Source organism: Genypterus blacodes, unplaced genomic scaffold, assembly GCF_046128005.1.
Source record: "Genypterus blacodes isolate CSIRO-AG114 ecotype Tasmania unplaced genomic scaffold, CSIRO-AGI_Gbla_v1 ptg000054l_1, whole genome shotgun sequence".
Lineage (NCBI taxonomy): Eukaryota > Metazoa > Chordata > Actinopteri > Ophidiiformes > Ophidiidae > Genypterus > Genypterus blacodes.
This window is the reverse complement of record NW_027466866.1, coordinates 2,663,240-2,690,929: the sequence shown is the minus strand read 5'-3', so window position 1 is coordinate 2,690,929 and position 27,690 is coordinate 2,663,240. Positions and strand designations below refer to the sequence as shown.

At 47.6% G+C, this 27,690-nt stretch overlaps 1 protein-coding gene across 3 annotated transcripts; it reads left to right on the top strand.

Moving 5' to 3' along the window:
- The first annotated feature begins 509 nt into the window (after nucleotides 1–509).
- Nucleotides 510–27,245, top strand: csnk1g2b (casein kinase 1, gamma 2b). Of its 3 annotated transcripts, XM_076151245.1 has the most exons (12): nucleotides 510–634; nucleotides 3,461–4,295; nucleotides 14,608–14,677; nucleotides 19,750–19,898; nucleotides 20,020–20,254; nucleotides 20,419–20,504; nucleotides 21,155–21,239; nucleotides 21,363–21,511; nucleotides 21,613–21,693; nucleotides 23,096–23,197; nucleotides 24,072–24,178; nucleotides 24,273–27,245. In XM_076151245.1, exons 2-12 carry the CDS (start codon nucleotides 4,068–4,070, stop codon nucleotides 24,325–24,327), a joined length of 1,347 nt encoding a protein of 448 aa, XP_076007360.1. In that variant the 5' UTR covers nucleotides 510–634; nucleotides 3,461–4,067; the 3' UTR covers nucleotides 24,328–27,245. The 3 variants fall into 3 exon arrangements, with proteins under 3 accessions (XP_076007360.1, XP_076007359.1, XP_076007358.1); XM_076151244.1 differs by lacking the exon at nucleotides 23,096–23,197 and having other exon boundaries at nucleotides 21,366–21,511; XM_076151243.1 differs by lacking the exon at nucleotides 23,096–23,197.
- The last annotated feature ends 445 nt before the right edge of the window (nucleotides 27,246–27,690 follow it).

Genomic DNA, 27,690 nt, shown 5'->3' with positions numbered 1-27,690 from the left:
CGCAAATGTTTCATACAGAATAATTGTCCTCTCACTATAATACTGTTTAATATGTCTCTTGGTTCTCATACTTTGTTTCATCATCTGAGGAACTCCGTTGGCAATAAGATTTGCAACAGAATATTCTTGTAAAAGGAAGTATTATTTGATCAATTATTTAAATGATTTAAGAGTTTTTGGGGCAAATCAGACATTAACACACTATCCTCCAACTGCTTCCACACAATTTGACTAAAAGCAGTTAATTCCAGATTATAAACAACGCTTTCTCCCCTTGGCTGTGGTCATTCAATGTGCTTTCATCATAAGAGGGTGTCATTTGTAACGTTAACCCCCCGGTTATACTCGCGGTTCTCCCCGGTGGTCAGCAGCACGCCATGAACGCCACACGACTGCGCACGCACTCAGCGTACTCAGCGCACTCAGCGCTATTCACCAAAGCGGCTACGTGCGTTTTCAGCGTATCTCCTCGGCGGTGGTGGTGGGAGCCTGCGTGACGCTGTGTGCCTGGCCATCGGCAGCTGAGGGAAGCTTAAAGAGACAACAGCCAAAATCAAAGAGGAACGAAATGTGAGAGATACGTGCGGAACGAGAACCATGATTCCGACTGCGTTGACATAATACGCGTTTACAGGTAACGTGCCTTTCTTTGACGCCGCTGATCTTCGCGTAAAGGAGACATTTGCAAGCGCGGCGAAAAGAGCGTTTCTTGTGCTAGGCTAACGAGCTAGCGGAGAGGCTAGCGTGTGTAGGATTAAAGGAGTTGCCTAGCAGTGGTCCGGCTAGAGGCTACAGCTGAAATGTGAACTCAAATACGGCGAAACAATGAAGTCTTTCACCATTAGCGACGTTACTTCTCTATGAAACGTCACTTCTATCATCGGTGGCAGTAGTGTTTATTTGTCAGGCATTAAGCGTTTACCAACTAGACGGCCAGGTTAGTGACAATCAATGAATATTTCATGTTATGTCCCGCTTCGACTTGTTCCATTTGCTTTCAGTTGTTGCTAACCCGTTAGCTCGTGCGCTTAGGGGAGAAGCTACGGTGTTGTTAGCATAGGAGCTAACGTCAGTGTTAGCTACTTTTTCCCAGGCGCTGGGCCGAGAGTGAGTCGTGTTTTGATACGTGCTGCAGGTTAGCGCGACATGTCGGACCACTACCTGGCAACTAGGCGCAGTATTACACGATAATAACAGCGAACATAAACAATCGGGAACAGTTTGACAATCGGGAGCTACGACTTTAAAATCTCGAGCTAACTTCAGCTGGCAGGCTAACTGCATCTGGCCTAGTCCGCCGAATGTAACGCAAGATTTGACGAACACACTGCGCCGGTTTGTCAACATTTCTACATTTTTATTTAGTTCTCCTCGTCTCTGGTGTTTGTAACGAGCTAATGAGAAATGTATGCGGTTTTTGTTTTACTTCGAATCACCCATTAAATGACAGCTGCTGGCCAGTTAGCTCCGACTTAGCATTAGCTCAGAAATCGTGTGTGTTTTTGCGATCGAGGGAAAACATTGCTTCGCGTTGACCGGGTTTGCTGCCGCTGCCTATTTAGCGTCGTCAATCCGATATGTGCTATTATTTGGGGTTGAAGATTATTATTTGTTTTTCTACAAACATTTCAGGTCGCGATCGCGCTGTTGTCGACTGTAATCGTAGCGAGCTCACTCACGGTAGAAGCTGCCTAACCCAAGATTTAGGCAGGAAAGATTGGATTTTGTCATTGATTTCAGCTACATGCGTCATCGTTATTATTAGGAGACGCAAATTTAAGCCTCCAAGCAACGATTTCAACTCTAGTTATTACCCAATCATAAACAATTGACTCGACAATGCACAACTTCCTGATCTGGGGCCAATCTTGGTCAAAGTTACCTGAGTCAGTATGAAGGCGTGTTTGTGCGTGTTTTTCCCCTCTTCAAACACACACAAACATGAACACTGTTACTGTTGCATGTTTTGGGGTCACCTTGACAGATTCAGTGGCCAGGGCAAGCATATGTGAAGTACCTGTGATCACTTGATGTCATGACTAATGGCTCTCTCTCTCTCCAGGCCATTATCTGCTTTATAGTGTCGATCTCGTGTCTAGACAGGCTCGTCTCTTTTCGGCCTGTACACTATTTCCTTCCATGTGTCATGAAAAAAAGGAGGACAACAGCATAACTATTGACTCCTTACCTGCTTGTACATGTGGCTAAGAAGGAAGGGATACAGATGTAAACACAGCTTTAACAATCTCTTAACCACTAACATACTCTTTTGACACGTTATGTATTTCTGTTGCAGGTGTAATGTTAATATGCTTTACAGAAACTTGATCTGCTACTATGGGATTTGTGGAATAAACAGTTTCACATACACGACATAGTTTCAATTGAAGGGTGGGGTTTGCGTGATTCATCCCATGACAACATAACAATTTGACTTTATTATTCCTAATTGGTTTGGTTCTTTTATCAAATTCTGTTCGTTTTCCTCTGATGGCCCGGATGCAGACCGACTGTAAACTACATCCAAATCCTTCCAATAATGTTTCTCTTATGATGCAAATGTTTCCCAGACTATGAGATGAGGGCATTACAGCAGTCATTGATCAGTTTAAGTGCCTTTCCATAGGAAAGAGTAGCCGCCTGCCGGTCCAGCCTACATTACCTGCTTTCCCTCCGTATCACTGACATCACAGAATGCAGACGCAGACGAGCTGGGAGAGATGCTCTGAACTGATTACATACCATAAACGGGCAAAGACAAATCAATTCACACCGGCCATGAAAACCCTGAAATGAAGTTTTTGAGTGACAGCTGTTGTGCCCTGGCATGTATGTTGACTTATGGCACACAGAAGCGTTAAAACAAGTGTGTTTGGGGCTTTCGGAATTGGGCTTAATCGTAAACAAGGTCATTTTGCTCCCGTTTGAAGGCTGCTGTGGAAAATTTCCGCTGGTATTGATTGCTTTATTGAATTTGCCGGGTGCTAGTCTGCGAGCAAAATCCCATTTCAGCTGTAGTAAGGAACAGCTATGGTAGAAGTAATTTGATCTTCATGTAAAATGATAAATTTCTTTCCCTAGAAAATAAAAACCATCCTCCTATTGGACAACACGACGTCACGAGATGGGATAAAGATTCATTTAGTAGATTTACCAATATGATGTCTTATGATGATGATTGCTTTACAGACTATGCGCCGTTATTAAGTGAAACGGGACGGCCGCCAAAACACGTAATGTCATCTGCAGTTAAGTCAAAACAGTGAACAGCTGTGTTTGTAAGTTTTTAAATCCCCTAACGGGTCACAAGATCTGCAAATAAATAATGACTGAGTTCTTTCCGTGTCCCAAATTTTGCTTTCACAGATGATCTGTGCCGTTGACGCAGCTCGTACACAGGGAAATGTCAAGCGTCCTAACCCGGAAACTGATTTCTTTTTGTCTGTTTTTGCTTTTTCAGATCTCCAGCGAACATCGAAAGACGCCGGTCACCTATTTTTTTCTTCTCCTCGCCGCCATTTTTGACCAGTTTTTGCATTGCCACCTCCGCCGTGGCCCTGCACCATGGAGAATGTCCGCTGTCTGACTGAAGGCTGACCAAAAAGGAATGAGGCTCTCCAGGGGATGTTCCCACGTGGCCTTGTGGATGCAGTAGCTGGGTGTCGGGGAGCTTTTCTATGACTAGTATCGCGTGTGTGGGTGCACATCTTAGAACAACCTGCCCGTACGTCCGGCAGAGACATTCTAACCTACTGGCGGAGCGGGAGAATCCAACGAGCAAGGGACTGCTCCGTTAAAACCAGGAACGAGAAGAAAGAAAAGGGAAGCGTTCGTCTAAAGGGCCTGTCTGATAGACACACACACACGGGGGGCTCTACGACCACAGTCTCAGCCCGTCTAGGTGTCTTGTAATCCGTCGCAGACTTTGACAGCGACACCTCTCCTCTGTCCTTTTGACATCTGCCTCCCTCCCCCCTCCCCAAAGCACCCACCGGCTCTTTTTTTGGAGTTTCTATGGTTTGCATGGCCGGAGTATAATCGTGGAGAGGCCAGGGTATCACAAGCTTATGGATTTTGACAAGAGAGGGGGTAAGGGAGAGACAGAGGAAGGTAAAAAAATGTCAAAGGCGGCAGGCAGCAGGACTGGACATGGGGGCCGGACTTCAGGGACCAATTCTGGGGTTCTTATGGTGGGCCCCAACTTCCGCGTTGGTAAAAAAATCGGCTGCGGCAATTTTGGAGAGCTGCGGCTTGGAAAGAACCTCTATACTAATGAATATGTGGCCATCAAATTGGTAAGTGCGACCCTAACCTGCTGGATGAAATGTGCAGGGTTGTGTGTGTTGTAACGCCAGGATATGAACACACACACACTCATCTCCCTCACAACTTGTTTGAGTAGGACTCAATGTTTTAAGTGGAAAAAATACGGCACAAGTTTGGGCCTAATTTATTTCCGGGCCGCTTTAACTAATGCAGACAGACACTCAGGAAGTAACAGGGACACACTCGCTCACACGCACGCACGCACTCACACACCTTGTCCAAACACGCAAGCAGTTGCTTGACTCGGCCCCGTGTACAGTCAGTGAGTCAACAGTGCTTCGTGTTTACAAAGGGGAAGAAGAGTTACGCCGCGAAGAGATTTATGAATATGTCAAACAAGGGCTTCGTTTCAGATTTGTTTTTTAATGAAATATGACGGCTAACGTGGTTATTTTAAACACCGCTCTTCAATCTCACGCACTTACTCATCACACGGCTCCGTACAGAGTGAAATCCAGTCAGCTGTCCTCTAATAAGCCTCACACGAAGCTTTATGGCGCAATCAATAATTCACTGTCTTTGTATGAAGACGTATATATGCGTGTGTGTGTGTATCTGTGTGTGTGTGTGTGTATCTGTGTGTGAATCTTTTTACAGCCGCTGGTTTGTTAGCACGCAGACAGGCTGTGGATAAACGGCGCTGAGCGTGAAGTTGTTGTTGGTTTGGGATCTGATTGAGGCCGGCAGGCGATTGAGCCGCTCGCTCTCTCGCTCCCTCGCTCACTCCCTTCCTCACTCCCTCCCTCCCTCCACACTCCACTTTTCCCTTTACATGTTTCATTTAATCAGGGACAATTGTTGTGTTTATCTCCGACAGTGTCTCGACACAGGCCGGGCCTAACATAGACTCTAGTTAAGTAGTCTGATGGAGGCGAGGCATCGGGGCCCCACCACAGCGACACGGCTCCGTGTATGATTATCCGTACATTTGTATCTCAGAGGGAGGTCATTATCTCTGAATGGGCATCCATTGAAGGCTTTGCTAACCACATAGAAGGCAGAGGTTAGTAGGCAGCTGTAATTGCAGTCCTCCTCTCCCTCTGAAATCTTCAGTTATGCTCGGTGCCACCACTGCTTGGTCTTCTTCTTCTTCTCCTCCTTCTCCCCCCCTGGCCTGTGAACCTTCCCATGTGTTTGGGTATTTTTAGCCCCATGGTGTCCAGCTATATCTGGATCTGGCATTAGAGCCCTAACGCTGCTTCCACAGGATCTTGTAGCACTCTGGACCCCGGGGTTAATCTGAACGCGCCTACAGAAAGAACCGGAGGTGTGCTAATGGCATTCACAAGTTCAACAAGGCCCGGCTGATAGGAGAGGCGATCCAGAACAGCAGAACCATGTCTAGTCCTTAGTTCTCCTTTTCTTTAGGCCTTAAGTTTCAAAGTGACATGGATAAATTGAAGTCAGATTTGAAAAGGCAGTTTTTGGCCGGATCGCTGGCATTGTCGGGCCTGTTTTTGGAAAGTTCCTCTCCTCTCCTCTTGTCGATCCCCTTGCTTGAGTGCAGTTGTCTGACCACGTTTCTGTGTGTGTGTGTGTGCATCCCCTATCCCGCAGCTCCCCGGGGTAACCCAGTGAATGTCACTGCCTGTTCTCAGCCTTCTGTTTGTCTGAGGCTGTAACTGAGCTCTCACTTCTGCACTAAAACAAATAACAGCCCCGTTATCTGCAGCACCTGTTAACACGTGCTGGACATAAGGACCGTCTCCTTTGGTCTGTCAATCACTTCAGCAGGACGCCATCACTTATAGGACCTCTATATGTGAAGTGCTACAGATAGGATTCCATTTCTTTCTAGTGGCGTTTAAGAATAACAGCCTGTACAGAGTTTTGATGTCATAATCTGTCAAATGAAATAGGTTTTTTCTTGATTGATCAGTTAAAGAGGTATCGATGTAAATCTTCCAGTTATACTTCTCACCTTTTGACTGTTTGCCGCCTGTTTTAGCACAGCTGAGCAGCCGTGGAAGCGACGCCCTGGCTTCATAAAATGCAGCTGTTATAGCCAGCGAACCATGAAAGGCTTTAGTTCTTACCTGGCTGGTTCAGACTAGTTTCATAGTAATAAATAGAGGCTGTCGGAGCTCTGAAGGACTCACACACACACACAGTGATCACTCAGTGTGGAGCTGCGGCCTTATAGGCTGAGTGTCTCGTGTACTTTGTCTGTGTCGTGCCAACTTGCCAAGCTGGGCATTGGGGCGGTGCCTGCCTGCACCTGGGACAAAGGTGAATACCGGTGTCACCCTGCGTCATCATGTGATGGCAGATGTGGAGCTGTGTGAAAGGCCAGAGCACAACCACCCCCCCCCTCCCCTCTCCCCCCCGCCCGAACCCACAACTGCGCTGAATGTTACCGCAACGCGCAAGAGCGGAGAGACGGGAGAAACTGCTGAGCACTGAAAGGTCGTCTTTGTTAGCGGGCCTTGTCGACACACAGTGGTTCAGTCTTTGGTTCAGCTGGATGCGTTTCTCACACACTGACACAACGCCCGTGTGATGGAGGCACCGGGCTGTATGGCCGCTGCTGTAAGTACACTGCAGGCTTTTGCTCCGTCCCATAGGGAGACCCCCCGGCGTCTTAAAGGAACGCCAGTGTGCGGCGTCGACCTCACTGTCAGGGCTTCCTGTAGGAGCTACCACCCATCGGGCTCATTTAAAAGGATTTAGGCTCTTTGCTATTCTTAACCCCCCCTCCCTCCCTCCTCCATACCCTTCCTTAGCAGGGTGACATAACGTTATGTTCAGGGAGGAAATGACCATCAAATCCTCTTTCTTATACATCCATGTTATGCCTTTTTCCCATTTGAGCGGCCTTGTCTTCCTGGAATAGGCGCTCCCAGCCATCTTCAGGAATATTGCCTTATCAAGGTTCCCCGACCCCTTCTTAACCCCTTCCATGTGTTTGCCTTAGCTGGACACAGACACACACACTCCCACTCACCCATCTAATCCACCCTTTGGGCTCAGATGGGCTTACCGAATCTGTTCTCCCTGACATTTCCACCGGGGCCGCTCTGCAAACAAGAGTCGGAGGTACAATCCTTACAGCTTGTATTTCATTATAGAGCCTTTTTGTGCAGTCGGGTCATTCATTGACAGAGATACCAAAGGGCCTGCAAAGCGGCGGCGGAGGGTGTGTGTGTATCGTGTCGGTAAGGAAAACCAGCCGCAGCAGGCCGGGGCTCGTCCTTTCTCTGTACGGCACGTCGGGGTCATCAATCGGCGGACACGAGGGGAGAGAAAGCGATACGTGAATCTACTACTGTGGAGACTCCTAGAGTGCACCGCCGCTCCACAGCTGGGAGGGGGGAGGGGAGGAGGGGGAGGGCAGATATTGGAGCGACTCCGCATATTGACGAGCATTGTCGAACACTGAGGCCCACTGTGCATTGTGTGGGCAGGCATGTACGTACAGAAACACTGTTTGAGCCGACGTATGTATGTATGTACCAGGGCGTGTAGCGCCGTTCAATCAATGCTCAATGCGGCGTTGATACTCCGAAAACGACTCTAATCACAAAAACACAAACAGGGATTTGAGCCCCCGCCCCCCTTTGGTTCTTAGACCAAAGACTTTAAGTTTACAGTTGCACATTTTTTTATCAGCAGTAGCTCATTAAATTTAATGACCTGAAGTGGCCAAGCTGCAACTCCAGCGTTTACTCCTGTCCAGAGGTCTCAGAGGCATCGCTCCCTAATCAGGTTTTGGTATTACAAGAAAAATAGCTAACTGCTTATTTTTTACGATCTTCGGGTAAACAGTTAAGTATGTTGTTTTCATCATTTTCCCATAATGTAGCTGTGTAGTTGTTACAGAGTATCGTCGAAGTTTGAACATGCTTTTAAATGTATTCAATGTGGACCGTCTTTGGTGAAATGTGAAGTGTGTGTGGTGTGTCCACTCCTCTCCTCTCCGCCTCCCACTGAAGCATGACGAGCAGCTCTTTACTGCAGACCCAGCTCAGCAGCTTACAACAACTACTCGCCATGAGGTGGTTGTTGGAAGAAGTGTGAAGGCACAAAAAGCTCCTTCAGCCTGTTTGGCCGGAATCAAAGTGACATTTTGACGATTTGAGTTTCTCTCCCCCTCTCCCCTCCTCCGCTCCGGCTCTCCGGCGGCCTGAATGGACAAATCCCTGGATGTCAACAGCGTGTATAAGCCTTTCCGTGGGTCACATGGCTATGCCTCTTAATGACTCACAGCAGCAGCAGCGGGGGTGCGTTCACTGGCTGTCTAAAAGGGTCACAGGTAGCAACAAGGGTGTTTTTTCACATAGAAGAACAGATCAGAACAGAACAGGGAATTGTTTTGCATATGGTGCAGGGTGGAGACCTGTAGAGCAACGAGCGCTGTGTAATTGTAACCCTCTTACAACCGGTACATCCTGGTTCCTGCCAAGCCACTAGTCATATTTTCCATTAAGAGTTTCTCTTTCTCAGGACTTGTTGCTGCGCTGTTAGACCCCGGCTACATTTTGCCAATGCATTACCATTTTCTCACATTTGTCCTGTCGTTGATTTGATTGTGATGACAGCTCCCGTCTTACCCGCCAATCTCAGGCTGATTTCCTGTACGGGATCGTAATTGACGTGGCAAACTAAAGCGGGGGGGGTTGAAATAAGCGAGCCAGCATCAAATCATGGTGCAGCCTGAAGCCAAATTGACCGCAGGCCTATTTTAGAGGCTCGTTGCTTCGCTGTTACAGAACGGCCTGCAATCAACAACGGCAGTCGTGTAGTTAAGTCAGAGGTTAGAATGTTCTTAGAGGGGTTTTTAAATGTTTAATCTTTACGCAACACATGTTTCTGTCAGGGAAGAGCATTATTATTATTATGAGGGAATGGAACAAGGGAGTGCAACAAATCCAGAAGGGTTTGACGGCGTCCCTGATGTGATAGGCAGGTCTTTGTGCGCTAAACGCTCATCACACTTCAACTTAAAGGCCGATAAAGCGATACACAGATCACGTTATTTAATTGTAATCTCTCAGCTCGTTCTAGCCGCTCCACGTTAAAAACGCAGGAAGCTGCACAAACCGATCAGTCAATCAAAAAACGGTTGACGGAAACCGGCTCCTCGCTTCGCCCCGTATAGGACGGAACCAGGAGACGGGGGGCCGAGCTCAATTCCCACCTCCCACCATCTCCAAAAAGCTCCAAATTCTCCACAACACTCAGCGGGATGAGTAATCATTGGGTGGCAGCCTATTATCACGCTGGGCGTCGGGGTGGCAGCTGACGACTCCATCTGGGCGCGTTCAAATCCGAGCTGAAACGGGAGAAGCGCTGGACGTCGGCCAGCTGTTGCTCCCCGACACCGCTTCACTCCTCTACACACCACCTGCTGACCACGCACACCTCTGGCCATAAAGCTCCGAGAGAGAGAGAGAGAGTGACACACACACACACACACACACACACACACACACACACACACACACACACACACACACACACACACACACACACACACACACAGCCCCACACACACATACCTCGACCTTCTCCATTTGTTTGATCCTTACAGTTAACAGCCAGCATCATTAATGCTCCTGTCTGCTCGGGGAGTAGAGGCGCACTATGTGGACATTTAAACCCGCTCTGCTGCTAAAGTGAGATGAGTCACGTTGCCCGGTCGCATATTGTGAAATGGTTTACCAGGGAGTCAAGCAAAGGTTGTTGTCTATTCTGGGCCGTATGCATAATGCTCTCAGCTCTTTACCCCTGGACTCGCCGCACGCAGGCATACTGTACATAATACGCACACGCCGAATGTCAGTGTCTGCTCCGGATTTTTGGATGATTAGCAACACAGATGTTTTTATTTGACGCGTCGCATTACGTCACAGTCAGCTGTCCGTCACAGTCAGCTGTCCGTCTCCTCTAATAGTCCCACTTAAAATACAGATTCTTGATTTGTTGGGTCACTGGGCCCAGCTCTGGTACAAGTGATTCTACGAAATCGAATTTGCGTGATCCTGCGGTTAGTACTTGTTGATTATTGACACCAGTGTTAATATAATAATGATAAAGTATTTCTGTAGAAGTTTCACCAGTTGAGTCGGTTCAATATCCTAAATATGAGCAAATATCCAAGCGAAACAAATGGATTTAATTCATCAAGAAGAGTAATTACGTTGCAGCAATCCAGTGAATAATTGCGATTATTAAAGTGGAAGTGAACGCAGCAGCACTAAATTGTAGCGGACGAACAGCTGATTTACTTTGGAATATGATGGGTTGCAGTGGCCTGTAGAGGTTTTAGCTCACTCGGTGGTTACAAGTTGCACAGCTTTGTTCACACAGGTCAGCAATATACTGCAGTTTGGGTTTGTCCCTTTGGCTGAGAGCCTGCACGGATTTAAGACTTTTAATTTGATGCTAAACCTGTGAGTGGATTTGTGCACAGGGATCTCTAAAGGTCTCTCTGCTCATCCTATCTCTTCACCTGTGACATGCAACCTCCCCTGGCATGTTCAACAAACAAAACACGAGCGCGACGCATGTTTGATTCCGGGCCCCAAGTTTTGATTTTCATCCCAGCGTTATCGCCGTTCCCAAACATAATAACGCACAAAGCTTCCAGAGGGAGCCTGAGTGTCTGTGTCTGTGTGTGCCGCACAAGTATGTGAACACAGTGATTATGTACTTAGCGTGCCGATTGTGGCTTTGACCCAGTTCAGCTCCCACCCCACTCACCTGATTCAACTCCCTCAGACATTCATTTCCTCCCCAAACCGAAAAAAGTTGTTCTTTTGTTCCCCAAATGATAATGAGGTCATTTTAGCTGCAGACGCCAAGACAAGACGTGAAGAAACGGCAGCAGCTTTGAATGATTAAGTGTGTGTGTGTGTGTGTGTGTGTGTGTGTGTGTGTGTGTGTGTGTGTGTGTGTGTGTGTGTGTGTGTGTGTGTGTGTGTGTGTGTGTGTGTGTTTTTCTCTCTCTCTCAATGATTCACGTTAGACCGACTTCATTTCTAATCTCTAGTTATCGCATTTCCCCCCATCTTTGATGGTCATTTCATTCCACTCAGCAGCGAGGTCGGCCTCTGATCTGTCTCAGCTGTGATGGAGCGTAGATCAGATTTAGCATCGCTGACATCATACAGCAGAGTCGGTTAATCCCGAGGCAGAGGAGCCGTGCGTAGCGCTGATGGCTTTCCGCGCCCACACGAGCCCACAGTGGCTACCGCAGGTTAAAATACAGCAAACCAACATCTAATCCACGATGACATAATCATGTATTTTACAAGCTTGGAAGTGTTTTCCTCATAACGTACTCGGGCCGGTCGAGGCCTCCAGGCTTTGATCTGCTCCCTTCTGTATTTGATATCAGTCGGAATATGGGCAAATAAAGCTGGTTTTGTTTTGTTTAGATTTGAGTATCGGGTGCTATGAATTGGTTTTCCCTCAATTATGTTCTCCTCTCCCATGCGATCTTTTGTCACTGCAGTCGGAGAGGAGAATGATACTGGGTGTGGAGATGCTGACATTTGATTGGCTCCTGCGGTTCGGGGGCGCCGCTCCCACACGATGTCGGCAAAGCGAATGTGTTCACAGGCTCCAAAACGTCGGCGAAACACAGAAACTGAATTCTGAAAGCACTTACATTGACATTTATAAACGTTTGTTGCCAGGTTTGTGTAGGGACAGACACTGAATGAATAGAATTAAGTGTTGTTCCAAGAAAACAGGACACATTGCGTAATCAGAGCTTTGGAAAGATGTATTTATTGCCTTAATCAAAGCGTAATCAAGCTTTTTAAACGTGCGTGTGGAGGAAGATTGGAGGCCGGTGGCGTCTTAGTGCAATGGAACAGTTTCTCAGTCGATAGTAGAGTGGCTGCAGTGGTCTGTAGTGTGAACAGCTGAGGTGGAGAGCAGTGTGTAGCAGCAGCAGCAGGTCAGACAGGGAAGAGCCCTTATGGCCTCTGGGTCAGCTGCCCTGGACACAAGCCAGAACACTTGGCACAAAGCTTCACAATGAACGACAACACCCTGAGTCCGAAACTACGACTACGACCCAAAGAGTATTCCAAACAAGTTTACACTCCGGTTTTTGATGAATTGTGTAGTTGTTAATCATCTAAAGATCAACAGGAGATATTATTATGCCTAAGAATGACTTCCTGGCATTCAGCGGTGGTATAAATTTAGGCGGCGTCGTTCTGCTTTCATGTCATGTCACCAAGTAGCATTACAGGACTTTTCGTGTTGTGGAAACAAAGGGGAACAAGGGCCCACTGTGTTACATTGTGCGTCCTACACAAACAAAAAGTTTTTCTTTGGTGGGGCATTAGCTCGGGGAAAGTGCACGTCGTACTTAAAGGGGAATGTTAGACGTCAGCTTAAAGTCGGAAAAGCTGTAATTAGCTGCGTTGTCGTCGTGTCATGAGAGAGTATTGATGCGGCTGCAGTTTGAAATGGCTTTGCTGAGGGACGGTGACAGGTGGAAAGGGAAGATAATGCCGTCTAAACGGAACGCAGGAGTTCTAGAACATATTGCTGACGTCGTTTGAATAGTTTGACAGCTTTTCGAATACTTTTTAACCATTTTGTGTAATTGGCAGATAGCGTTTCTTCATTTTATTGAATTTAACGCAACTTATTTCAAATCGCAATGGTTGGTTTGATACATAATTCCCCGTGGGAGGGAAGGGAGGGAAGCATTCCTCGCGTGTGAATTTCTATGAGGGGAAAAAGCAGGAACAAGTCGTCGTCTCCTCTTCTGTTACATCACACACGTTTCCCCCGCTCGACTCGGGACATTTCTGCAGCCGTAACCGAGCCCATCTGCCGGGGGAGAGGAGATGAGTGTAAGAACGTAAAGCTGCCATAAGCCTCCGTTTCCTATTGTAAGCTGTTTTAAAGAGGCCCCGTGGTACGCTGCCATCTGGTTTACATTCATTACTTAGATATATATATATATTTGATATATTCCGTCCCCCTCTCCCGGCCTTGACGCCGTACGAGACGCGGCCCCCGGCCCTCCGTCGCCGCCTAGTAGTAGGTGGTGGATGCTGGTTGCTGCAGCAGTTCCGGCGTTCCCTCTTCCTCCTCCTCCTCCCAGACCGGTCACGTGTCTTCCTCCTACAGTATTCCACTTCCCTGCATAGTTAGATTTTTGGAGGGGGGGGTTTCCCGCTCTCTTCAGACCGAGCAGCTGTCAGAGGGACTGCGTTTTCCTGCACATACCCATACAGAGAAATGAGTGTGTGTGTGTGTGAAGGGACATGTAGTGGGGTCTTCTATTTTTAGACCCAAACAATTTCGTCCGGTGTTATTTTCTGAGGGATATTCCGACTGCAGGTTTAGAGATTAAAGAAAGACAAGTGAGAGACTCTTTTGTTTTGTTCCTTTTGTTTACAACCTCCTCTAACCAGATTTCAGGGAGGGGTGGGGGGGGGAATCCCAGAGCTGACACTGCAGATTGCGCTCTGCTGATACGAGGCAACGAACTCGAGCTCCCGCCCCCTCCACGTTTGAGCATGATTCATACCAAGGTCACGCTAATGTCCCGCCTGCGACAAGGGCGACAATGGAAGAAACGCTCCCTGCGCTGAGGAGCGTTTGACGTAAATGTGGAAGCATACCGGCTGTAGTGCGAAGCATATGAAAAGCTAGTTCCTCCAGTGAATCATAAAGGCAGCACTGGGTGTCACTTAAATGTGTGTGTGTGTGTGTGTGTGTGTGTGTGTGTGTGTGTGTGTGTGTGTGTGTGTGTGTGTGTGTGTGTGTGTGTGTGTGTGTGTGTGTGTGTGTGTGTGTGTGTGTGTGTGTGTGTGTGTGTGTGTGTGTGTGTGTGTGTGTGTGTGTGTGTGTGTGTGTGTGTGGCTATTAAAGATTTAAGGGAAGGAATTAAGTTAGGCGTGTGTTTGTTCTGTCCTCTCTGAGACCTTTTGTCATCGCAGAACCTTGGTAATCAGATAATATGTTAGGTTGAAGAGCTGGAGGCGTCCACTGTGTCGTAGCTGTGGGTTGATTATCAGCATAACCTCGCTCTTCATCATCCCCACAACCCCACAAACTGACCCCAGACTTCATTAGACTTCTATTAGGCATTAAAATGAGTAAGATTCTAGCTATATAAGTCAATTGCAGGCCATCCAATATGCTCATTTTGACCTTGGAATCTATTGTATCCATTTTTCCTTCAGTGTTTAGGAGACATGTTATTGCTGTTTCTGAGCTAAAGTGGCAGCAAAATATTTACGCTGTGTTGCCGTGGCACCTATTTGTAATGTTTCTCTTATTTTTTGTTCTTCTTTTCTCTTTCAGGAACCTATAAAGTCCAGGGCGCCACAGCTCCATTTGGAGTATAGATTTTACAAACAGTTGGGAAATTCAGGTAAGAGAAACACAGAACGCCACTGATAACAATGAGATGGATGTCACACAAACATAACACTGACACACACACACACACAGGGTGAGACTGAGACTGTCAAAGCTTTCATTCTACCATCAGTCACAGTTGTGCGTTTGTAGGTTTGTTCATTTTCCTGCCCCCAGTGGGAGCCAATGAAAGCAGCCCCAGTTTCCTCCTTTACAAATCCCCGAGTGTTTCCTCCCGTGCGGCCACGCCCACCGCCTCACGTCAACGCGCCGTGATGATGCATAGCCGTCAACCGCCCGCGCCAGGACAGCGGCGCTTTGATGTGGTTTCGGCCGGGCAGCGAGTTACAGAGGGAGGGAGAGGGTGGAAGAGAGAGAGAGAGAGGGGAGAGGAGGGGGGAAATCAGATGCTTGGGAGGGACTGGGGCTTCACAGGGATGGCTGTTTGGAAAGGATCACCTGTATGTGTGTGTGTGTGTGTGAGAGTGTGTGGATTTTGGCAGGTGCTCAAATTCCTGCTTCATTTTCAATTCAGAAATCATTTACAAATTCATCATCATTACCTTAAGGTGCTTTCACTCCGTACCCTGTTTGTGTTCTGAGTGTTTCCTTTACACGGGTTCACTTCCACACACGACTCCACTCACACTCTTCATCCGACGCAGACGAGCGCACTTTTCTTTACCACGATCGCGATCAAGAGTGATACTCAGATCATTTTCTTAAGGCGAGAAGGCGGCATTGTTGCAGCTTTGCCATTAGAGCAGCGATAACATTCCAGCTGGAGCAAACGTTTTGGGAAATGAATGGCAGATTAATGAATGACGGCGCCCCTGCGTTTACCACCCATCAGCTAAAACCATGCACCGACACATCAGACTTTCCTTTTATGCAGCGCAACCATTTGAACCAAACAGAAATAAGATACAGTGTAACAAAATGTAAGACAAAATGCAAACTGTAGGCGTAAAAATGTCCTGAGTCACGGCTCAGAGTCGAGCTCTGCATACTGTGCGTCTGTTTCAGGCCGCAGCTGGATTCCAGTTACCATCACACTCCCACAAAGGATTATTACTAGAGTGAAAGATAATCTTAATTAAGTTTCATTGCGGAGAAGACATCCGTGTAGTTTATTGTGAACTTTTCTTCAATGCACCGTTTGTCTGCTGGGTTTTTTTCGCGACCGCCTCGACTAACGGGAGTGACCGGTGCTGTGTATGTGGCGTGCGACTGTGCCAAACAGAAGGCTATCTCTCTCACACACATATACACACACACCACAGGCTGTTGAGGCTTTTTCACCGAGCCAGCACATTTTTCCTCCCTTTTCTGGAGACACAATTGAGCTTTTTTCTTCATATATATATATCTCCAGTCGCTCAAAGTGATTCTTGTAAGGCTTCCTCACGTACACCACTTAACCCACGAGCGTCTGCGCGTGGAACAAGCTCCGTCGAGCGTAACCACGACCTTGAGTAACGATCGCCATCGAACATTCAATAACTACGCTCATACACCGAGAGTCCTGTTTCAACCTGATCACTGTATTGGACATGAAACCTCATACGTCCATGGGATATACGTATGCTGCTGTGCGGGATTATAACTCGCAACGATCCACCCCCCGTCTGACGTGTGTGTGCGTGTGTGTGTGGTGGTGTGATGTAGTGATCACCTGCCGGCTTCCTGGCTGCCGCTGCTCGAGCCAAAGACTTCCACCGTTGATATGGAGCCGGGGCGTGAGGGCAGTCCTTGACTATTTATAGCTGACCCTCTCCAAGCAGTTGGGCCATTATCATATATCTGCTTGGATGGCTTCCTCAGCCTTCCGTACCTTCTATCCCCCCCACCCCTCCCCTCCCCTGACTGACTGACTGACTGTGCCAACAGGGAAGCCAGGGGAAACTCTCCCAGCATGCAACGCTGACAGGGTGCGTCCTATTTTAGGGTTTCGACCGTTCCTTCCTTCTGATCCGTCGTTCTCAAGCTTCAAGTGGACTGTGTTTCACAGCCAAGTCACACACACATTAATACTCAAGTGCTCACACGCATAGTTCTATCTTGGATCATGACAGTGGAATTGTCCTCTACTTTATTAGCCTCATAAGCACATAAACACGTCCCGTCACTAAGATAACTGCTGTTCTCTTAATGTGACTTTGCTCTTCTTCATCTCTGGACTAAGCTGGAGATAGATCCACTTTCATCATGGAACCACAGTGTTAAAGTGAAGCGGCCCCATCACTGGTCACTACACTAAACACTCCACAGGCTCACTGGTCAGTCTCTCCATCCAGGCATCGGATTAAAATCTACTCCAGCTATCAACCTCGGGGGCTAAATGGAGACACATGACCCCTGTGAGACCCTTACGCAGGCCGGGGGCATCAGATAGATCACAGCCCAGGGCCGCGCGGTGCTTAACGCTCAGAAGGAGCTTATCTACACTTTATTAATTCTGCCCTGTCCTCAGCAGATCGCAGCTGTTACAGTAAAGTAGCGAACGCGTCGTCGTCACGTGTCGCTCTTACCTGGAGCTGCGGTCCCCAAAACACATTGACGGATGAGATGTAAGGAGTATCGACAGTACAGTGAAGGGTTTGCCCCGTTAGATACGAGTTAAGATAAGAGCGGGCCACTTAAATAGCTCTTAGTACTCATACTACGAGTAATGTACATGTAGATTAAATGTACCGGTTCACGCTATACAGTAGTTTGAGCTGAGAGTCGGCCTCTTCTCCTGCCTCCTCTCCTGGAGCCGGGGGAGCGACTTGAAAGGCGTCATACAGTTTTTTTTTTATGGATCAGCTATCAATTATTTAACAGGCTGACTTGGTTCATGCAGCAGAGATGCACAGGCTCCGGTGACTCATGGCGTCATGTTAGGTTTTCCTCTTTAAAATGATTTCAGGGAGGAACCTACACGCACACACACTACGCTGAAAATGTTCTTAAAGAATTCCAAACAATGCTGTGCTGTGATGTTGTTTCAATTCACCCTGGATCTCATGATACGACTCAAGAAGTGCTGCATCTTCATCCACAGACGTATAGTGTACGCGTTCCATACATCTTGCCTTTTATAGACAGCTGATGCGCCGATACATTAGCACGCAAATAAACCCTTCACCCATCATCATCAAAACGGCTTTTAATGCTGGCTGGAGTTACAGTTACAAAGCCTACGCGTTTCAGTTGCTTTCCTATAGGATGGTTTGCTGGTGAGTTATGTTGCATTACAGCCCGAAGGCTTCAGGGCTGTGCGACCCTGAGCGCTGATCACATTTCAGCCGTGTGAGAACATCTCCAGAGCGCCGGGCCTAATGGACGCCCGCCTCTCCTCCCACTCGGCACTCTACTCTATACTCTAAATCTTTAATACGCATCCCTCCTCCTGTCCTCTCCTCTCTCCTCTCCTCTCCTCTCACTGTAACCCTGACTCTTTATTGAAGGGCAACATTGTCTTGAGCTCCCCTCCCCTCCTCTTCCTCCCTCTCCCTCTCCCCTCTCTCTCCCCTCTCCTGCCCGCTGACACAATAGGTGGGATTGTCTCACATTCGCGGGAGACTGCGGGGTCCGAGCACCATTGAGGTTTCGAGGCGGTCGAATTTTCCAGCTTTGCCTGCCTCGCCGGCTCACAATGCTAACTGTGAATCAGTCCATGTATTTGTTGACATTCCTGTAAAAACGTGATGAATAATTATAGAAAGTTTTTAATCACCTATTTGATTTGCCTATTGTGTTTCATCAAGAGGAACAATCGGCGGGGGGGACGCGGCTGATTGGCCTGTAGCTTCACCCCGACGTGATAACATGATTTTCAAGTGGAAAGCTCTCGTTTGGCTTCACGGGAGGATAATTCCGCTCTTAGTTTAGTCGTTCTGGTGGAGTTGGTGGCACTTTGTGAACTCGCAGTGGCGATTAAAGCGTCAGATTGAGTTCAAACCCCCAAAAGGTTTCCAGCTGCAGGCGGTTTCCTGTGTTTGCTCTGATTCTCCTGCAGAAGCATTGTTAGAGCGCTTTCCTTTTTTGTTGTTGTTGGTGCGTTCCATTTTTTGATGACTGCGTTTTGAACGCCCTCTAAGGTTTTTTGGGCCCGAGTTTTGATGAGTCAGCGGGGCCACTGATCTCTCCGGTCACCGCCGTCATTACTGAGGGGAAAGACTCTGTGTGTGTGTGTGTGTGTGTGTGTGTGTGTGTGTGTGTGTGTGTGTGTGTGTGTGTGTGTGTGTGTGTGTGTGTGTGTGTGTGTGTGTGTGTGAGTGAGAGAGACTTGTTGACGTTGAGGAGTGATCACACACACAGAAAGAGAGAGAAACCTAAACATTTAGACTTGCTGTGAGAGCAAAATCTGAAACTCCAAATGGATATTTATTTAAATTTGACCTCAAAACAATTCTCCAAACTCTTAATAAGATAAGTTTCCCCGCAGTATGTTGGATGGATTTGATTGAGCCACTTTGCTACATTCCCATCTGGATCCATGCGCTGGTAGATGAATTGTTTGCTTATGCTGTCACATGAAAACCATCACGTGCTTAGCCACACCCACCCACACACACTCGTGTCAGAACTCTGCGTGTGGCGTCCTTTTGAAAGATGGCGAATCACTGCGGAGTTGATCCGTCCACATTCCTCCGAAGTCATGTTCATACTCACAGAACAGGGCGCGGTAGTTTCTGTCTGCTGAGGTGTTTTTGACAGCCGTTGACAGGTCGCTCACATTTACTGCCCGTTTTCACTCACTGTTGGTTTTGCACATACAGGCATTCGATTCTTTAGATTAGTCAAAGGAACGGCGAGGGAAGGGAACAGTGTGTAGATTGTCACAAACACGTCAGCGGGATTGTTTGACTCTTTCACAGGACATGCAGGGATTCTCTAGTTCTGTTGTCGTATTTATGGTTACATAATGAATGCAAATGGGAAGTTTTATATCTTATCTGTCAAATAGAAAGGACTGGCAAGGAAATAAGTATTGATTATGACATCTGTATCGTGTGAAAATGAAGAAGAATGTTTCTAAAGTATTCATTTCTTCTCTGTAATCTGCTAACCTCCTTCCTTGTTTGTGTCTTTCCTCAGAGGGAATCCCTCAGGTGTACTACTTTGGCCCCTGTGGGAAATACAACGCCATGGTGCTTGAGCTGCTCGGGCCAAGTCTGGAGGACCTGTTTGACCTCTGCGACCGCACCTTCTCCCTCAAGACCGTCCTCATGATAGCCATACAGCTGGTAAGACCTGCAGGGAAGCAGCAGCAGTGGCGGCGGCGGCAGTCTGCCTCCTTCATTGGTTTGATGAGGATTGGTACAAATGTCTCACGCTTCTCTTGTTACGTTTCCATGTTCTGGGTAGATAACACGGATGGAGTATGTCCACACCAAGAGCTTGATATACAGGGATGTAAAGCCAGAAAACTTCCTGGTTGGGCGGCCGGGAAGCAAGAGGCAGCACACCATCCACATCATTGACTTTGGTCTGGCCAAAGAGTACATAGACCCAGAGACCAAAAAACACATCCCCTACAGGGAGCACAAGAGTTTGACCGGGACGGCACGCTACATGAGCATTAACACACACCTGGGAAAAGGTGAGGAAGTCGCAGGAACCAGGGCAGCGCTTTGATTAGAGCTTCAGTGGTTTCATTTAGTCAACTCCTAACTACACCTCTGACTAATCAACATGATATAACTGCAGCTCTCGGCGGCGATGAGTGAGTGTGTTTGCTCACAGTTGTCTTGGTTCTCTCTCCAGAGCAAAGCAGAAGGGACGATTTGGAGGCGCTGGGTCACATGTTCATGTACTTCCTCCGAGGTAGCCTCCCCTGGCAGGGCCTAAAGGTAAACGCGGCTCGTCCTTTTGGATTCCCTTCCTCACGTGGACGCGCATTAGTCTGCTGTCGGAGGCTCGCAGGGCGCAGCTTCATACACTCTCACCCACATGAGCACAGGCGTAGAGACTACCTGCTGTTTACCCCCCCTCGACCCACCCCCACCCCCGCCCCCTCCTCCTTCGGAAAACAACACCACACTCGTACTCTGGAGACGCTGCGATGTTTGGTTATGTTGAACATGAAATCTGTGTCTCAGAGCAAAACAGGAAGTCAGTCACAGCCCCAGCTTCAGCCGCATACTGAAAGGAGTCATAGTTTTAGTTTCATTTGCTACTCTTGTGGAAGAGTATTCTATTCTATCCGACGATCATATTCAGCTTCTGTACGTAGGTGATCAGGATCATCGATGAGTCCTGATAGGAGAGAATGAGTAACAAAGCAGACGCCACCCTAAGGCCAGTTTACCTATCAGCCAATAAGAAACAAGCGTGTCCTTTGAGAGATGGGACTTTAGTTCACTTCTCTGTTTGGGCCTCACACACACACACACACATTCACGATAGATTCCATCATCTCTGTTGTCAATAATCGAAGCCAAACACTCTGTGAGCAGGGAAGGATAACAACGTGTGTGTGTGTGTGTGTCTCCCCCTCTAGGCGGACACTTTGAAGGAGAGGTATCAGAAAATCGGAGACACCAAACGAGCGACACCCATTGAAGTGCTTTGCGAGAGCTTCCCCGGTGAGCACAACACGCAATCCCGTCTCTGCTCGTCTCCTCTCACCGTTGCATCATTTCTTCCCATTGCACGTTTGTTTTGGTGTTTTTTTCTTGTAAAGTTGAAGTTGTTTTGTTTTGGTACAGAAGAGATGGCCACCTACCTGCGTTATGTGAGACGGCTGGACTTCTTCGAGAAGCCGGACTATGACTACTTGAGGAAACTCTTCACCGATCTGTTTGACCGGAACGGCTACGTCTTTGACTATGAATACGACTGGGTCGGCAAACCACTCGTGAGTTAATGCGAGCGGAAGCGTTCCCGTCGTTTATGTCGTTCCTTTCTTTGCTCGTTCCTAACCTGAGCTTTTGTCTTCCTTCACGTTTTGCCGTCCAGCCCACACCGATCGGTCCCATCCCCAGCGACACGCCCCAGCAACCCAACAGAGAAAAAGCACAACAGAACACCAAAAACCCGGTGAGGTCATACAGCATCATCACACACACACACATACACACACACACCGGACAAACACCCTTGTCACGTCAAGCTTTCCCTCGCCAGTCTCAATTTGGGAGCGACTTCTTGGAGAAAATGGCTGCCGTCCCATTTCCATACCGTACCGCTTTGTTCCCTGACGTTCCCACAACTCAGGCGCCTTTACACTTCAGCCATCTTCCCCTCGAAGTTTACAATCCCACAATAAGACCCTCAAATTGGCGGTTTTACTGCTGAATTCCGCCCCAGAACGCCAGACTCAGTTCCTCCAGCTGTAGATCAGGAGCGAGATGTTTGACTCCACACACACGCACAGAGACACACACACACACCTACCTCTCTACTCTTCAAGCTTTGAGTCATTGCGTGCATGAGCTGAAAATGCAAACGTGCATTCTTCACACCAGTAATGACAAACTACATGCTTTAGCGTGTGACAAACATGTAGACGTTTCCCCCCCCCCCCTTTTTTTCCACCAGCATGCCGCGCTCCCAGCCTTGTTGTGATTCTCTCCAGCACTCGGGGCATGAATCCTAACAATTCATCGCTCTTATATTAGAAGCGTTTTGGCCCTGAACCTAATTCTGACGCACCGGAGTTCACGGCGCAAATCATTTTGTCGTACTCCACGAGTCTGACTCATCGTTTCCCGTCAAAGCCGTTATAAGCAGTGCATTAAGTTTTATGGTTGACTTACTACTGTGGACTCTAGCCTCTTGTTTATTGCTCTGGCACTTAATGTGATTGGCTTTTGAAGCTCGCGTGGTGGCGTCCGCGTCGCCTACCGTGACTGTCCGAGTCTCCCGACAAGCTGACAGTCGGCCATCTTAAGCGGGTTGTGTTTGTGACCGCCGCCCTTTATCGAAATGTCCATTCAGTTTGTCCTGATAATGTCAAAATCAACTATAATGGCAGAATCACTTTAACCACTACTACAAATTCATCCGATTGGAAAAGCAGTAAGGCCGGCGCAGGGTCACGCCAGCTCCGTGTGCGGCTGGCGTGACCCTGCTCAGGTGACCTCTGAGTGAACCAGGCTGTGTTGTTTCTCTTCCTCCTGCATGTCTTTTTTATCAGTGTGTTGATCTGCTTCACATTAAAAACAGTTTTTTGCTTCCTTCTTCTCCTCTATATTAACATAGTTTTGTCTTAACAAGCCTGCTTCTGCTTGTGAAATTTCTTCTATAATTTTTTTGTTTGTGTTTTTGTTTCTTTTGTTTTGTGTTCACTTCCTCCTCCTCCCCTCACTCCCCCCCCTCCCCCTCACATCACCTCACCACCACCGCAAAAAACCCTCCTCCTCCTCCTCCTCCTACTCTTCCTCCTCCTCCTCCTCCAATCATCACCACCTGCCTCTACACTTTTTGCTCTTTGCGTCAGTCGCCTGAGCCCAAAGGAAGTGAGTCTCAGCCCACTCCAGTGACCAATAAGGAGACTCTGGGGTCCCACCTCACAGCTGAGCGGCTGGGGGGCTCTGTTCAGGTACTGCTGCTGCTGCTGCTGCTGCTGCTGCTGCTTCTCACGCTCACATGGCTAATGCATGACACGCCGCATGGCTCTTGTTTTGTCTGTTTCCCCCCCCCCCCCCTCCCGTCCTACCTTCCCCGACCCACGCTGGACCCCCCTTCCCTCCCCTCTCCTCCCTCCTCCCCCCGCCTGCCTGTCAGGTGCTCCGTCTTGAGGTCCTTGTATGTATCCGCTCCCGTCTGAACTCCTTCCCTCCCGCCCCCCCTCCCGTCGTTTCAGTGCTCGGGCCACACTTCTGTTTGCTCCCCCCCCCCCCCCCCCCCCCCGCCCCTCCTGCTGCATTTGCCTCATTGAAAAATCGATGTAGCGATGGCAACCAGCAGCTACTGTCATGCAAACCTCCTTAAACAGGAACCCCCCCCCCCCCCCTCCCCCCCCCCCCCCCCCCCCCCGTTATTTAGTGCACTATTTCGACCCCGAGTAGAATAGCAAGGCCGACAGCAGCTGTGTAGATAAGTTTTTGGGGGACATGGAAGAGCATCTGAACTGTAAATTAAACTTCTTCAATAATGAAACAAATTAAAATCTAAGTAAAAAATAAAACTTGCCAAAAAAAGAGCCATTTGTCATAAAGTTGAACAAAAGTGAGACTATAATGGCTTTTTGTATATCTGGAGTCATCGCCCTGTGCAGTAAATTGTGTTGCATAAATGCGCCACCCAGTGTTAGAGAAAGGAAGTGCAGCTTATGACTTTGACATGGCGTCGCTTCAGTGCAGGTTTTCTCTGTTTTACTACACCCTCTTCATCTGAGAGGGCCGAACACGGACACAATCATGCTGTCACGACCCGCGCCGACACACATTCACTCTCCTGTCATGCTGCCGCAGGTGATGAGCTCAACAAACGGCGAGCTGAACACCGACGACCCCACAGCCGGACACTCCAACGCTCCCATCACCGCTCCCACTGAGGTCGAAGTGGCCGATGAAACAAAGTACGTACAACAAACCGTGTTTAGCTTCTCTGTATCTGTATATACTGTATATATTCTTTTCTGAATCAAGCGCCCCCTGTCTGTGCCCCTGCAGGTGCTGTTGTTTCTTCAAAAGAAGAAAGAGGAAAGCCCTCCAGAGGCACAAGTGAAAGAAGAGAATGGAGAGAACTTGAAACATTCTGGTCACTGTCGAGTTTTAAATGGAAGCAACTACACAGACCCCCCCCGTCCCGTCCCGTCCCGTCCCCGCCCACCCCTCTCCCCCCCCCCCCCCCCCCCCCCCCTCTCTCTCTCTCTCTCTAACATCCCCTCCACCTCTCTCTACACCTCTCACACATCCTGTCATCCCCCATCCGACCCACCCACCCCTCGCGCTCTCTCTCTCTCTCTCTCTCTTTCTCGTCCTCAGTGCCCCCCTCCCATCCCCACCCAGCCAACCCTCCCCTCCCTTCCCCCCCGGCTACTGGCGAGTAAAGGAATGTTGTAGTTATACCGACTCCACAACAGACTCTGGTTCCTTTTATCACACGGAAAAATAAAGTACACGCATCACCACAACGGGGGAGGGAGGGACAGGAGGGAGGGGGCGGGGTCAAGGGAGTGGGCGGGGCTTGAGGAAAAAGTTTAAAAAGCTGTAACAATGAAACACGAATACCGTGACGTGAATATGAAAAAAGATACTGTTTGAAACAGTTGTTGTATTCTAGATTCCATAAGAGAACGTGTTTTTGTTGGGACAGTCGGGGCCGCTGGTCAGGGGGGAAACCGTCAGCGGCCCAACGTGAAAGAAATCATGCTTCTTATGATTTATTTTCGATTTTTTTTTCTTTTCTTTTTGTGTGTTTTGGGATCAAGGTAAGAAGATAAAAAAAAAGGAGGTGATCAATGCTGATGTTCAAATCTGAGAGACACAGGAAGCATTTCATCCATAAAACTAAGAATTTGGTGGATTTTTTATGTTTTATTTTTTTCTTTTCTTTTCTTTTCTCTTTCTTTTTTTGTAATTGAATCCTCCGTTTTTTGAAGTCGAATCCCTTTGCATTGAAAAACCAACTTCTTTTTATGTTGTAGTGTTCTGGAATTCATTTCCTCCTCCCCCCTCCTCTTCATCACTCTCTGGCTTTCTTTCTGTCTGTCAAAAACGTGGACTTTGTAGCACAGTCACTGGCCTCAGGTACTGTGGACGTGTGAGAGGAACAGATATTAAGCTCTCTTATTATTATTGCACTTTTGGAAGAAAAAAAACACAAAAAAAAACTACAAATACAGTGGAATTTTAGGTTTGAAATTAACAATTAAGGAAATACAACTTAATAAAGACTGATCTAGGGAAGAAAGTCCTTCACAACACTTATGGGCCGCCGCAAAGAAAAATGTTGTCGATTTACATGGAAAACGAGATATGTCTTTCGATTTTTATTTCTTACATCAAAAAATAATTTACCAGGAAATCATAGTTTGTGCCTTTCTAAGTAAAATGTTTAAAGCTCAAGTGAGTGTCCCGCAATGAAGTTTTATCTGATCTGTCCCAAATGGATTTACTGCTTTACTCTGTGGCTGTTTGTGTGTGCGTGTGACTGTGTGTGTGTGTGTGTGTGTGTATGTGTGTGTAAACCTGGATGTGAATGTGTAACATCTTAAGTGTATATGACATCTTTTCCCCCTCATCATCCTCTGCTCTGACAATCGCACTTTGTAGTGTTGGTGTTTGGGTTCCCCTGTGGATGGAGATCAGGTCACCACTGCACACGGTCACAGCTCAGAGAGAGATTTGACCCCCCCCCCTCCCCAAATCTGTTTTGAAACCATTTTAATTTCACGCAGGTAACTTTAACAGACATGCAGCTCTGTGTTTGTGACTTTATTTGAAGGTTTAAAGTGTCTCTAAACTTAATAAGGCTGTTGTTCCAAGAAAGGATGGAAGCTACAAAGATGGATGCAAACAGGTTCCAAAAGTTTTGAACTCCCTCACGTTTTTGGATCACGGATCGATTTTCTTTTTCCAAATTGATTTTATAATTTCTGAGGAAATCCCACCACAGACTACAAACGCATAACATTTGAATTTGTTGCTGCTGTTCAGTTTTGTGTATCTTTTTTGTTTCCTGGGATATAAATCTAAAACCTCTTGGTACCGTCTTGTTTTCACCCGTGTGTACAGTCGGAGTCTTGAGTGTGAACGACAGCGTTTGATACATTGACATCCTCACCTCAGCCCTCTACTGGCACTTATTCCTTTTGTAAATAAGCTTGAATATAGATTGAAGTGTTTACGCAAAGACTGCTTCACCATGACGGCACTGTGTGATGAATCTGACCATGTGAAACCACAACGTATATACGGACATCATGCATTGATTTTAGGGAAGTTTATATTTTCCTCCTTTAGAAATCCATTTAGCCAGTAGAGTTTTACACGCAGCAGTATTACAACAAGTGAAGAATCGGTGACGTGTTTGACCCACGAGGTCACGAAGGTCAGAGTTCGTGGTGGCCGCTCCCATCAGCTTTCAGCCTCATCCACCTTAAACTCTGCTGGGTTTGACACCTCACATTGTATTTACACCTGATTTGGATTAAGGATGATGTAGCTTTTTTTTTTTTTTTTTTCTCTATGTTTTAACATCCCAACGAATTAACTTTTAAGTTGTGAGGGATTGTAACATTGAGATGAGTTTGTTCTGTGTGTGAATGACTCGGTGTGTGTGAGGAACAGAGAGAGGAACCCACTTGTTTCTCACCAGTTTTGCGAAACGGCTCCTATATACACACACCCAATTAGACAAAACCTGTGTGTGTGTGTGTGTGAGAGGGGTGGACCATGTCAGCTGGATGTTGGTTCAAGTATAAAAGCAGAGACTCAATCATCTCCACACATGGGGAGGGAGGGGTGGGAGTTTGCATCCATGCGCTTTTAAGCATCAGGTCAAAGGGCCACAGAGTAGAGGATCCACGCTTTGACCTTGTTTTCATTTGGAGATGAAATGTTAGTGTAACCATTTGCATTTGTAAATATGAAAAGGACAGATCTTTATTTGTAAATAAACATTTTATGACAACAGTTAAACCATCCATGGATCAGTCTGTGCCCACTGGTCGCTCCCTGTCGACCCCCCCCCAACCCCTGGCGGGTCATGTACGTGATGGGACGCTTCTTCAACGACCTGTGTGCCTCCATGTGGTTCTCCTACTTGCTGGTCTCTTGCCACTCGCTGCTCGGCCTTTGGAGCAGCTGTGAGGCTGTGATGCTGCTAATTTAGGCTTTGAGTCCGACAGAAGGCCTGAATTCTTTGGATATGGCATCAGGATGAGCTGGCATCTGTTTGGTAAGTGAAGGAGTGAAGTGTCCAGTGAGATTACCAAGGTGGAGTTGAATGACTACAGGCACTGGAGCAGTAAAGTCACTTCAAGTCAGTCACTCAGGACAGGATGCAGGTGTGGCAGGTGCTAGAAGATGCATGTTATCATCATAGTAGAGGCTCACAACTCTTTGCAAAACCACCCATGTCTGA